Source organism: Physeter macrocephalus, chromosome 5 (assembly GCF_002837175.3).
Source record: "Physeter macrocephalus isolate SW-GA chromosome 5, ASM283717v5, whole genome shotgun sequence".
Taxonomy (NCBI): Eukaryota; Metazoa; Chordata; class Mammalia; order Artiodactyla; family Physeteridae; genus Physeter; species Physeter macrocephalus.
In genome coordinates this window covers 24,684,258-24,697,874 of record NC_041218.1, presented here as the reverse complement: position 1 = coordinate 24,697,874, position 13,617 = coordinate 24,684,258, and the positions used below count along the sequence as shown (strand labels likewise).

General features: G+C 35.4%; 1 protein-coding gene across 4 annotated transcripts in view; it reads right to left on the bottom strand.

The window, feature by feature from the left end:
* The window catches only part of ZNF800 (zinc finger protein 800), a 55,238-nt gene that overhangs the window by 20,874 nt on the left and 20,747 nt on the right, over positions 1-13,617 (bottom strand). For 3 of the 4 annotated variants that reach the window (XM_028489791.2, XM_028489795.2, XM_028489792.2), the window contains one exon: positions 9,452-11,144. In XM_028489791.2, the coding sequence (XP_028345592.1) occupies positions 9,452-11,144 (1,693 nt within the window). Of the gene's footprint in view, positions 1-3,592; positions 8,219-9,451; positions 11,145-13,617 lie in introns of those variants that run through there. The other variant, XM_024132332.3, reaches the window with a different exon arrangement.

The following is a 13,617-nucleotide window of genomic DNA, read 5'->3' as shown; positions in this document are numbered from 1 at the left end:
CCGGAGCCTGTGCTCCACAACGGGAGAAGCCACAACAGTGAGAGGCCCGCGTACCGCAAAAAAAAAAAAAAAAAAAAAAAAAGAAAAAGACTGGCACCAAAAGATTCCTCTTACTGGGTACAGGGCCATGTTTTATGGCACTGACTCTGCTACCATGATCACTAACAACAGGACCCACAGAGAGCACCTGTCCCAGGAACAGCCAACCTCTGAAGAGCAACCTATGGCCAGCAACCTACAAAGAGGCCTAGCATGGGAGATATGCCCAACAAGAATGCACCTAACTGAACCAATCAGATTTTCTCTTACAGAAGTCTAAATTCAAGCTATATGAAGAAAGAAAATACCTGAAAGACACAGAAGAGGCAAGCAGTGGAAATAATGAGGCAGTTATATAACCACACTGAGAAGATACCAAATGAGGTAATTAGTGTCATTTTTTTTTTTAAAGTAAAAGCAGAGTCTGACACAGGGAGGGGGAAGGGTAAGCTGGGACGAAGTGAGAGAGTGGCATGGACACATATACACTACCAAATGTAAAATAGTTAGTGGTAAGCAACCGCATAGCACAGGGAGATCAGTTGGGTGCTTTGTGACCACCTAGAGCGCTGGGATAGGGAGGGTGGGAGGGAGACGCAAGAGCAAGGGGATATGGGGATATATGTATATGTATAGCTGATTTACTTTGTTATAAAGCAGAAACTAACACACCATTGTAAAGCAATTATACTCCAATAAAGATGTTAAAAAAAAAAAAAAAAGAGTCTGAGAAGGGCTAATAGCAGCAGAGAAGCCATACTCCTGCTGCTAAGAAGGCAACACCCAGTCCCTAGAGTTGCATTATTTTTTCCAGCTTCTTTAACACCTGGTTGAAATCCGTATGGTGAAGCCAGTTTGTACAATTACTGCTAGGTTCCCTTAAGGCCTGACCCCTTCTGTCTTAGTTCCCCACACAGCACTCTCTAACGAACCTCTCTTGTGCTCTATCACGGGCACACATGCACTCACACACCTGCAATGAGATGGCATGGCAAGCTGGGTGGTGACTGGTAATCCAAGTACTGTGGGTCTTACTTCCATCTTGTAGAATCTGTGGTTTGAAGACATTGTGTTCTTTAGCTCTAGTTAACTGTTTTAGAAAGAAATGACCTTCAAAGAAGTATCTTAAACCTTAAAAATTAACAATTCATATCATTACAATTATACACTTAGAAACTGCAAAGAGATCCAGGGCAGTTACCGGCAACAAAACCATTTCCTTGAAAAGTTTCTTCCTCTGGTGTGTGTTTGTATCCAAATTTCATGGTAACTGATTGTGTTCACTTACAATCATAAGAAACAACAGCTGGCTAGTCAAGACAGCCAGGCAAAGAAAGGGCAAATTGGAAAATCATGAAAACGTTTTGAGGAAAGTTTAACTTGAGGATATAAACATTGAAGATGACTCACAAATTTCACTAAGCGTGTTCCTCTCTATCTTTATGACAGCCCCATGAGCCTACCTTATGTCCTCAAAGGCTGCCCATTCAAAGGAACGGAGAATAAGGCTCAGAAAGTCTCAAACATCTACAAATGTCCAGCATGTTGGATTCCAAGGAACTCAGTAAATATCTAATGAGCAAAAGGCATGAAAATGGCATGGCCACTCTCCTGCAGAAGCTTACACAGAACGACCCTAACAACTTATATGACAAAGATCCAAGAACACTACATAAAAATCTTTTCCTTAAAAGTTAATTTTTTTTTTCATGTAATTCAATCACTTGTGCACACAATGTTCCTAGTACTTGGCTATTTTTTTTCTTAGAAGAAAACTATTCCTCACTTTCTCTTCCCATCCAAAATAAAAACTACCAGACACAACCAGTACTTTGGGGTTTAGGTCTACCAAAGCATCGATTTAGCCAAGAAGAGTCTCAACTTTTTAAAAAATATATTTTTGCACAGCTTAGAAAGAAAGCCTGACTAAAAGCCACAGTTCCGTTTCTCAGAGCTAATTTATTCTCAGGATAATTCCCAGATAGAAGGAATTAAAAACTAATAATTAAAACCTGGGTTGTAAAGATAGTTCTGTGCATTTAGGGTTCATTTTGGTGTAATAATTTCTCCTCTAACATAACATTATTACATGCTCTTGCATTGAAAGTGTTACCAGATTATACAGGAGCAGGACACCCAGATAGGCTACAAGTCATTATTGCTCAAGCATTCAAAGTATTTTTTTTTGTTTTGGTTTGCCTATTTTTTTCAACCACCTCATTCTACTGTTTAAACATTACAATGTTTTGTGTGCCAGAAACATGCTCAGATACCTGACATAAGAATTTGAGTATCAGAATCATTAAGAAACCACACAACCCAGGTGTTGGGACCCCAGCACTTGATCTGCAGATCAAGATATGAAAGTTCATCCAAACCTAGGGACAAAGGTTCTCTGGTGTTGCAAATTAACCCTAGACACAAAAATTTCTAAAATCGTTATCTTATGGTTAAAAAAAACAAGATCAAGAACGGGGAGATGTGCGGGTGAACCCTGTTGGTAGATAATTTAACAGTACTTGGGCCTCAACTGAAATGTGGAGTACTGCCACTAATGACTACCATTGGCAAGACTTTTGAAAAGTACCATTTCTTCTTATTTCTTCATGACACATTCACCAAAGAAATTCCTGACTTAGCCCAAATCATGCTCTCCTGAAGAATCCACTCTTTCCACAACCAAATGCTTGCTTTCAAATAGTAATGCATATCTACTTTAGTTTCATAGAAATATTTCAACTATGTTACTCAGTTAATATTAGCTCCATGTCAATATTTTACACATGACCAAAACCAAAATATTGTGTGATAGAACAGATACTAAGAGAATTTTAAGACAGATGGGTTGTCCTAAGGAGTAATGATAAAAACAAAGCCTAACTTACAATGAATGTGCTTAAAACTACCTAATACCTTTTCAAGATAAATGAAAAACTTGAGTAGGAATGATAAACTAGTAATAGCTGCTTAGAAGAAAACTGGTGGCAAATAATATAGTTGGTTGTCCTCATTTCCCAATTAAACACAAAAGCAGCAGTTAAAATCTGATGAAGAGCAATAAACTCTCTTCTAATGCACACATTTCCATTTAAACTTAACTTTACAAAGTAATAAGAAATTGCACATTTATACTGTGAAAATTACTTATAGTAATCATATCTAACATTTATTGTAACATGACAAGGACCACCCTGTTTTATATGTATTTTTCATTTTCTCCTCAGAACAACCCTATCAGGTAAGAAATATTATTCTCATTTTATAAATGAGGTTAACTAGGATACAGAATGCTTAAGTAACTTAACTTGCCCAAGGTCACACAGGAAATAATTTGTGGATACAAAAATTTCACCAACAAATCTAGCTCCAGATCATTACACCAAACTGCCAACAACTAATGTAGTGACTGTACTTTGCAAATGATAAAATCTGCCAATATAAGGTGCCCTGATTAAGGGAACATGCTTTGTGGTCAGACTTCGTGTCAAGTCTCAATTCTATAATTTACTAGCTATGTGAACTTGAGTAAACCACTGAACTTCCCTAAGCTTCAATTCTTCTATTCTGTAAAGTGGGCATAATGAAGGAACAGTTCTTACTCCATAGGGTTGTTGGTGGATTAGGGGCATCATGCATATAAAGGATTAGCAAAGCGCTCTTGGTATATAGTAAGCACTCTATACATGTTAATTACCATCAACTAATACGAAGAATTCTCTTTATTATCATAAACTCTCATTTCAGTACTGGTGGCACTTTCTAAAATAAATTAAATCAATATTGAGATAATAAAAGTTTAGGAAAGTAAGACCCAAAGCCTCAAAGTATATGACAGCACAATTCAGATGGAAAAGGCTACTACTTGAACATCATTATCAAACATTTATTTAAAGTGCCTGGATATACATGAAAACGTGCTAGGCACTAAACAAAATTATCAAGACATAGTCCCTGACTTCAAAAATACACAATCAAGCAAATTAATTCTGCTGAGTGGGCACAAACAGCAAAACCTCCAACTCCGGGCACTTTCTGAATCAGATGCACCTATGGTGCTCATTAAGTTCCCCTCTGTTTGTGGTATGATAGTGGTGAACATATGTAGAGAAAGAAGCTTCAAAATAAATAATAAACCTGACAAGTGTAGAATGATAAAGATTCAGGAAGAAATGAGCTGTCTTTCCACCCTCTTTTACCTTCTCAAAAAAATGTTTTAGCTATCTTGGTACTAATGATCTGTTAATTTAACCAGAAGAGAAAAAAGGAAAGAGCTGCAAGCTCAGAACTGAGGTCAAAGAAAAAGGATACGGAAACAAATTATAAGAGAGAGAAGGAAGGAATTTGGAAAGTTAGAAAAGCCAAAATAACTGTAGGTGACTTTAAGTGAAACACATTTTATTCTGCAGTCTATCATGTGCTTAATGCTTTAGAAACCAAACAACTAACAGCCGTACTTAAGATTGTTGATCCTTACTCCTTTTCAATCTTGAGGTTTCTGCTAGCCCTTGAAGTCAGAGAAGAGAAAAAGAATAGCATAGAGCACAGAAGGATTCTGTCTAACACCACAGCCAACATCATGCTGCCCATATCTTAGAGCTCGGCCACTGATCAACTACGAGACTGTGTCTGAATCATAATCCTGATAATCTAAGGATTCCATTTTAGAAAAGTAAATTCTAAAACACCTAACTAAGGAACTAGAATATTTCCAAGGGCCACTACAGGAAACCTGGAGACCTAATTTCTAAAGTTTTAGAAGCATTTCAAATCTCATTTTCAGTGGTCATGCTATTTGAAGAGATCTTTTACAACTTCACAGCATGAAATGATATTCACTTGTGCTTCTATCTTCATACCTACCTGCCATAATACCTACTGGGAAACTCCTTTCTATACCTGCAGCCTCAAACTGTAGCAAAACCACAAAACTCCCCACTACTGCATCCACAGGCTCTTTAAAGCAAACTGAGTAGAACAGCCTACTGACCATAATGCAGTGTAACAAATACATATTCCTAAAAAATGTGTAGGTATTTTTCAACAATACAAGCAATCTGTGTCAACCGAAAATTTGGCTCATATATATATATATATATATATAAAACTAGGCTAAAAATTAAGGATGGATAATTTATATATTGTTCAAGAATGTATACATTCAAGGTTTTCTTCTTGAAGTAGGGAGTAAAGAGGAGGGGAAAGAGACATGAACCCCAAAAATGGTTATTGTGCATTCAAGGTATATCTGCATGTTATAATCAACACCTGCTTAGGGAATTTCCTGGCAGTCCAGTGGCTAGAACTCCACACTCTCACTGCCAAAGGCCAGGGTTCGATCCCTGATCGGGGAACTAAAATCCCACAGGCTGGGTAGCGTGGCCAAAAAAAAAAAAAAACAAAACCAAAAACACCTGCTTAGTGTCAGCCATACTTCATCCAGCTTTTGCTTGCACTATACAAACTTATGAAGTTGAAGTGCAAGCCATACCTTTTACTGTTTCTCCTCTTCCACCAAATTTAGGAAAAGGTATCTTTGAATTCTATAGAAGAACTCTCAATTGATCAAATTGCAGCAAAAGTGGATGTAATTTATAGCCAGAAATAGGTCTTATTATAAAATAAGGAGTTTCTGATGGTTCTTTACCTGCTTCACTATTCCCCCCAACGACAACAAAAAGTACTATAAATACTTGCTTATACAGCCTGTGTGGAGAAAAGCTTCCGGCACAAATTTCTTAGGGCTCTTCTCAGGAGCCTCAAGCCTGATCCTCTGAGATGACAAACCTCAAGAGTCAAAATAAAACCAAAAAGGATGAAGACCAGAAAGGAATAGGAAGAACAAAGAATTTCTAATCACTTCTTACTTGTTCATTCTACTTAACTGGTCCTAGTTTAGTCTCTAACTCCTATGTTTCCCATGATCCATTAATTTGGCTATTATGATAAAATATTCTTAATCTCTCTAGGCCCTTCTAATTTAGACAAGTCCTGACATAATGCTATTTTTTTCTCTATGACCCAGATGAAATATTTTTAAAGTCCTTGGAACCCTTGATGCCCCCTCCTAAATTCCTGCTCTGCGGCTCTAAAGTTACGACAGTGGAGACAAACTGTATGTGAAAGGTCCTGTGGAAACAGGTGAGTGGAGTAAGGGAACTGCAGCAATTGGGCTCTCCTCCACCAACATCAGGCTATTTCTCTTTCTTCCCTACAGTATTTAACAAGTAAAGGAAAAAGGAAAAGGCTGGCATACACATGAGAAGCTGCAGCAAAGAGATACCGCTATCCCAAGCTTTTTAGGAATCCTCATATCTTTCCACTTGTTATAGGTACCTAAGTCTGGAAAATATCTTGGAATATGTCTTGTGTGTAGGAATGTATAAAAGATAACACCTTGCAAAAGTCAAACATACAGGTTTAATAATGTGCAACTAATGAAGATGGTTTATAAATGAAATAACACCTACACATTTAGTTCCCTAAATATATTACACTATTAATCATTAAAGTTAGACCTATAAGTACAAGTTTTCCATATTGGAAAAGTAAATCTGTTTTTAAATTAAAGAGAAATTATCACTCTAATTCTTAAAAATAAAACTATCAGGATAAATTTCAAGTGTAGCTGCTCATAGTCACTGAATAAATTTAAATTTGATAATAAAACATTTAAGTTTCAACCAATGCACCTTCGTTGAAGCACATTTAGCTGAAATAACTTCGAGTCTGGTTTATTTCCATCACATATAGTACATTTTTCCAACAAGAGCATGTACATTCAATATAGAACATTTCCAGCAACAGTTACAGTCTTTCTAGTTTCCTTTCACAGTATATTTTAGTGCAAAGCACTGGGAAGGGTAAATGTTTTTCTAGCTATGGAAGCATTTTATTATGACCTTGTGGATCTTCAGCATTTTAAAATTCTATACAAAAAGTATATATAGATGGACAGGGTCCCTCCTAAGTACAGGGATGAACCTATATAAAAACATGGTATAGTCTCTGCTGTACCTTTTAAAATTATAATTTGACAAAAATTACTAAAAAATAAAATATTCCCTAAAAAGTACAAAATATTGATACACAAAAACCTGCCCAGTATTTCATTAAAGATAGATGTACTTCTGTTTTCCCTAAAATCTTGATTACAAAAATGGACAAAAATTCATTATTTTCTAAATTTTACAGTAGGGATTCAAATATTATCTAAAGTGGTCATTTAATATTTTACTTGGGAGAGAAAAAGAATCAGGGTTTACACCCCAATCTTCCTTTTTTAGCAATATTTAAAGAAATAAACTAGTATTATAAGAAGTGGTTGTGCAGGGATTGTCTGCATCTATAAAATAGCAGTGAGCTATTTATTACCTTCATATTAACATTAGTAAATGTGTGGTCTTTTAAAAAAAAACTGAAAAATTAAGTTGCATCTATCATTAAAGTGCTTTGTATGAAACTTAAAGAAAAACAGGGGAATGTTTAATTTTCATAAAAACCTCAGATGTTTACAAATGAAGAATGTGATGATCCATGGATGAAAATGAACCGGAAGTTTCCTGTAGTATATATTTTAGAATGAAATTTTCAAACATTTAAGTGCTATAGAACAAGTTAGAAATAAATGGATGTAAAAATAATTACAAATATTTAGTAGGCTAAATATTTATAATGTGTTGAGATTTGTCTTTTGGTCCTAACATACGCTCACTAGGAAATTATATATCTGTACAGTCCAGAAAAAAATTCTGCCAAATAAAGTGGAACAAAACTAAAATCACTAACATATAAAGTCTTTGTTAATTAAAAATCACCAGTGGTGATATTTTCTTCAGGTTGTTGATCACTTAATCAACAAACTGCTGGAAAACAAAATTTGCAACATTTTTGTAGAAACTGTAGACCAAATGCACAGGGGTGGTTAGCTGATGGACTGTGATGACAATACAAAATGTCACAGCTACTTGAAAGTGCTGGAAGAGGCAGTGCCTTAGAAACAAGTGGTTAGATGGTTATTATTTTAGTCAGAAAACAGCAGTTACAGTCATATATTTATCAAATTTTTTTCTTTTTTTTTTCCTCATAGTACCATTTGAAGATGTTTAGTGGTTCTAACACCAATTTAAAGTCTTTCCACAAAAATGAACTCCAAACCTTTTCGTACATCACTTGAAGTTATCTGAGGAGAAATGGGAATAAATGAACACTTTTGAGTTTAACCAATAAAACCTTATTTTCAAAATAATACAATAGTAAATGACTTCTAAAGGATGGTTTCATCTCAAGTTTTCCACACAAATAAAAAAGTGTGATAATCAAACCACAACATTTAACCTACTCAGCACTCAAACTAAGTATACTGCTTTAGAACCTGAATCCAAAACTAATTTAATACTAATTAAATATATTAAATGCATTAATACAAGGGACACAGACACTGAAGGTAAACTTTAAAAATATAGAGAGACTTGCAAAAACAAGTACAGGGAGTCTACTCCTTATTTTATATTGCATTTTAAAAATCTACGTTTGTTCCAAAACCCTCTAAAAAACTAGTATTTTTTTTCTTTCTTCCCAATAGGAATTTTATTTTTCTTGCAACACACAACCACAGGAGAAAAAAAAAAAAAATCCCTCCTTAATAATATTACCTATGTTGAAATGATGGATCACCAAAACTTTATTTAAACAAAAAAGGTAAAAATAAGAGGATCGGGGACCTAAACAATCACTTTTTCCAGAGATCAAAACTAAAAACCAGGAACTAACATATACTCCCAAGGAGAAGGAAAAATAAACCCAAACTTTTGTTTATCAAGTTTCCCCCTTTGCCTGGAAGCACTATGTTAAACGTAAATAATAAATGCTAATTGTTCTAAATTCAATTTGGGGATTGTTTTTTCTGAGTGCAGCACTTTATTTAGCCATCACAGATTAATTTAACAATAATTACAGTGCCTCAAAAGACTTTTTTCCTATAATTATCGCCTTCACAAATTCATTCTAATATACTTAACTTCCTACAATGTATTAATTAGTAGACTAAGTCACTGAATCAAATTAAACCTGTGCAAAGTTAGTTAAACAGAAGACTTCTATTGTAAACATAAGCCAGTATAAATGTATATATTTTACAACATTGAGAGGAAATCACTGACCCTGTGCCATCTACCTATAACTATATTGCATTGTCCTGTGGAAGATAAGTTCTGAAGTTAACTTTTGTTCCCAAGCCACTGGAATAAAGGTCACTGAAGAGGTAAATGCGATATGCACATTACTCTTGCAGTTCCCACTGCCGTAAGATATATGGAAGCAAATGTGTTAAAATGGAACCAGCTATAAATTATGGTCAAATGATTTTTTTAGTTCGATGGGGGGAAAAAAGCAAAACTCTGTAACTGTTCCTCACCAGACAAGAGCCTTAGATCTTGTACTTCGGCCTTTGGTTTTGTTTCCTTCAGGTGAATTGGAAGCATTTGCCTTATGAGTTTTCTTATGATGTTCAAGATAAGTCTTTTTGGCAAATGCCTTTCCACATTTATTGCATCTGTGAAGAGAAAAGTTTTTTGTGACTTTTACTTCAATACCAACATCAGCTACTTCATACTTTTTACTAGGAGAGTTAGAAGTGCCATCATGTTTTGAATCACTATGTTTTGCTTCGTCTCTTGAAGGGCCTCTTTTTGCCACTTTATTTAGAACAAAATCAATGGGCTTTTTTATAGCTCTGATCTCTAAACTGGCTGTTATTTTCCCAAGATAACGGGATGACTTTTTATGAACCACAGTTATATGTCGTATCACATCGCGCTTCCGACGAGTTTCATAAGTGCAAAGAGGACACTTGTAGAATTTAACATAAATATTATTCCCATCTGTGTGCAATTCAATGTGTTTAGTCAAGTTCTGTTTGGAAGTAAACTGACGTTTACAAAGTTTACAGTAAAGTTGCTTAAAGTCAAAGCCAGCTGAAAGTTTTGGTTTCCTGGTTTTTTGCTGGCCACCTGCAGCAGACGGACTAGTTGATTTAGGGCTTTCAGAGTCTTGTTTAACTTTATTTTTCTGTGCTGCCGGTGCGTTCTTTTTTTCATTTGAATGATTTGTTCCCTTTAATTCATTCTGTGGAGAATGGATAATGGAAGGGGGTGAAGATTCTACAGAATCTGCTGGTTCAACTTTAACTTTTATTTCTGAACTGTTGGCAGTATTATTGGGGCCTTTCTCTCTTTTAGAGTTTGTTCCAGAAAGAGTTATCTTGTGGACAATTTGCATATGTCTTTTAAGCATTATTTGTGAACTATATTTCCTCTTGCAAAGGAGGCATTTGCATGCAGTTAAATTGTATTCAGCCTTTGAAGACGACTTTTGTTTTCGAGCCTTAAAAGATTTTTTAGGAGAAACAGAATCCAGGAACAAAGGTTGCCCAGGCTTTGTTGCTATATCAGGAGTAATTGAATCCCTCCTTAGTCCTCTATGAACTTCATCAAAATGCCTCCTTACATTCGCTTTTGTAGCAAATGATTTACAACATACTGGACAACTCCTACTTAATGGAACTAGAACATTCTTACTGCGTCCTTTAGAGGATTGGTTTGGATTCTTTCGTGTTTCAATGTACTTTTTTAGTTCTTCCATTTTTTTCTTGTGTACTTTTCGAATGTGACGACGAACACCGCGTCTGGAATTGAATTCTTTTCTACAAAGACAACATATCAACTGGTGACCAAAATCAGAATTGTCAGAAGTTTCCAAGTCAGCCTGTGATTCCTGCAGTTGTTCATCAGATGTAGGTGCAACTTCATCTGCAACAATTTCAACAGGAGGGGGCTCTACAGTTTCCACCTCTGTGTCTGTAACTGGAACTGTTTTAGACTGTTCAGTGCTAGTTTCCTGTATTTGAACTTCAGGCTGTTCAGGAGTACTGCTTGACTCTGTGACTTCAGTAGGATTATCAGTCCTTGAAATATATTGAAACACTGCATTCTGATTAGTTTCTATGGGTTCTAGCTTAATAATGTATTCTCGCTTGTCCACACTTGGATATATGGCTTCTAGGAGATCATTTATGGCTTGGCTTTGTTTATCATTTACATCAGGAAGGTCTGTTAAGGAAAAAACAACATTTTAATCTGAAATAATTAGCCTGCTCTAGCCCTCTAATATTTTTAAATGTATTATGAACCTCTATCTTAAAATTTATTATATTACTGGTTTGCATTTATTTTTACAAGAGCAATTTCTACTTTTCAGTATTTTATGAGTATAAAAACAAGTATTAATCAAATTAAAATTTGCTTTAATTTACAATCTCATCATGGTACACAAATGTTAAGGAACAGATGCAATCTGAAGAGCTACTTCTAGTAAGGGCCCTTAATATAAAATATTTAAGCACATGGGTATCCTAAACAATAAAAATAATACTTCATATTTTTAGGCTAGCAAAGGCAAATCAAAGTTCTCATAACCCAAGATGGATAAAACACCATGAAGAATGTTACTACATATAAAAATAATTTTTTTTTTTAGAAAACATAAGAGCATTCTTATTAACTTAACCCATAATAAATAATCTCGTCTAATTGTATAGGGACATTTGAACATCTTATGGAAAATGAAGAAGATTTATAGGAAAATATATAAACATGAATGACAGGATGTATAGAAGTGTTTGCTAAATTCAGTCTTATTACATGTCTTCTTAACATGGCAACCTATTAAAACAAATGATTAAAAACTATAGATTAACTCCAAAAACAGAGCTAGTTTTATTTATCTGTGCAATAATTACACCGTCTGTAGGCAACCTAATATTCCTACTGTAACAGAGTTATCTAACACTGATTATGTTTCTACATACAATGTTAAAATCTAGCTACAAATATAGCAACAAATCTGGTATCTAATTATAAATCAAGAAGTGACTCATCATAGCTCTTCTAGTCTACTAATCTTTCTTTTTAAAATGGATTAGGTATCCATAAGAATTATACTTTCACAGAAGTATTTCTAGAATAAGTATTGCAGAAGAGTGCACAATAATACAGCAAATCCATGTATCTATTTGCCTCTAACATTCAACTAAACTTCAGTTCACACCAAAAAATAACAAAGAATTAACTACCAGAAAATTAAACTCCTACTAGTTCTTTAATTAAAAGGTTAGATTTGAAACTAATCTCTATAGACTACCTTTTCATTTATATTTCAAGGATAAAAAGAAGTATAATAAGATCTAACAGTGGTAGGGAAAGTTTCCAGACAAATATGAAATTTCTGTTTCATCTATGTCCTATAATATACTTTATTTTATTATTATTATCTTTTTTGTGGTACACGGGCCTCTCACTGTTGTGGCCTCTCCCGTTGCGGAGCACAGGCTCTGGACGCACAGGCTCAGCGGCCATGGCTCACGGGCCTAGCCGCTCCGCGGCATGTGGGATCTTCCTGGACCGGGGCACGAACCCATGTCCCCTGCATTGGCAGGCGGATTCTCAACCACTGCGCCACCAGGGAAGCCCTATCCTATAATATACTTTAAATCAGCTTCATGCTAATAATTAAAGCAGTACTTTTGATATTTGGAGTTCTGCATTCCATTTCCATCCCAAAACGGTTAAGCGGAAAAATGCACAAAATCCATAATGCAACTGTAATACCAAACTAACAAAATAAATTCTATATTTTGTAAGTCCACAAGAGTTAAATCCCTGAACAAGAAATAATGAAGTAACCTATTACTTATTAAAATATTTTAAGGAATTTACATTATTCTTTAAAGAAAATAATACCATTATATATACTGCAACTTAATCATACAGAGACAATATGCTTAATTCAACAAACATTTGGTTCCACAAAGACTTTGTTAGGCTCCTACCTGCCTTTATCACATAAAGCTATTTCAGATCTCAGGTTAGCCCTTAGCACAATCTAATTTCTGATAAAATGACTTATCTAATAAACTTCACTGAGAATAAAACTGATCTTCAAATCAAAACCCAGAAAACACTAGAAAGATTAACAAATATTTTTTAATGCTCTCTACAATTACCAAAAAAATCAACTCATTTACTCATTCTTTGCTCTATTTCCAACCTTCTCATTTACTTAAGGAGAATCTAAGTAAATGATGAGTCACATCTGGTAACAAGTTGTTAAGAAATAAGGAGGAAAAATACCAACAGCCTCATCAAGCATTAATTTTTTTTTTTTTTTTTTTGCGGTACGCAGGCCTCTCACTGCCGTGGCCTCTCCCGTTGCGGAGCACAGGCTCAGCGGCCATGGCTCACGGGCCCAGCCGCTCCGCGGCATGTGGGATCTTCCTGGACCGGGGCACGAACCCGTGTCCCCTGCATCGGCAGGCGGACTCTCAACCACTGCGCCACCAGGGAAGCCCAAGCACTAATATTTTAACTTACAAAAATCCTGGATATAAACTGTATAGTCCATATAAACATTCAAAACCAATATCCAATACTTTAATACAAATAAATATACTCAAAAACCTAACCTTGGGCTTTCCTGGTGGCGCAGTGGTTGAGAGTCCGCCTGCCGATGCCGGGGACACGGGTT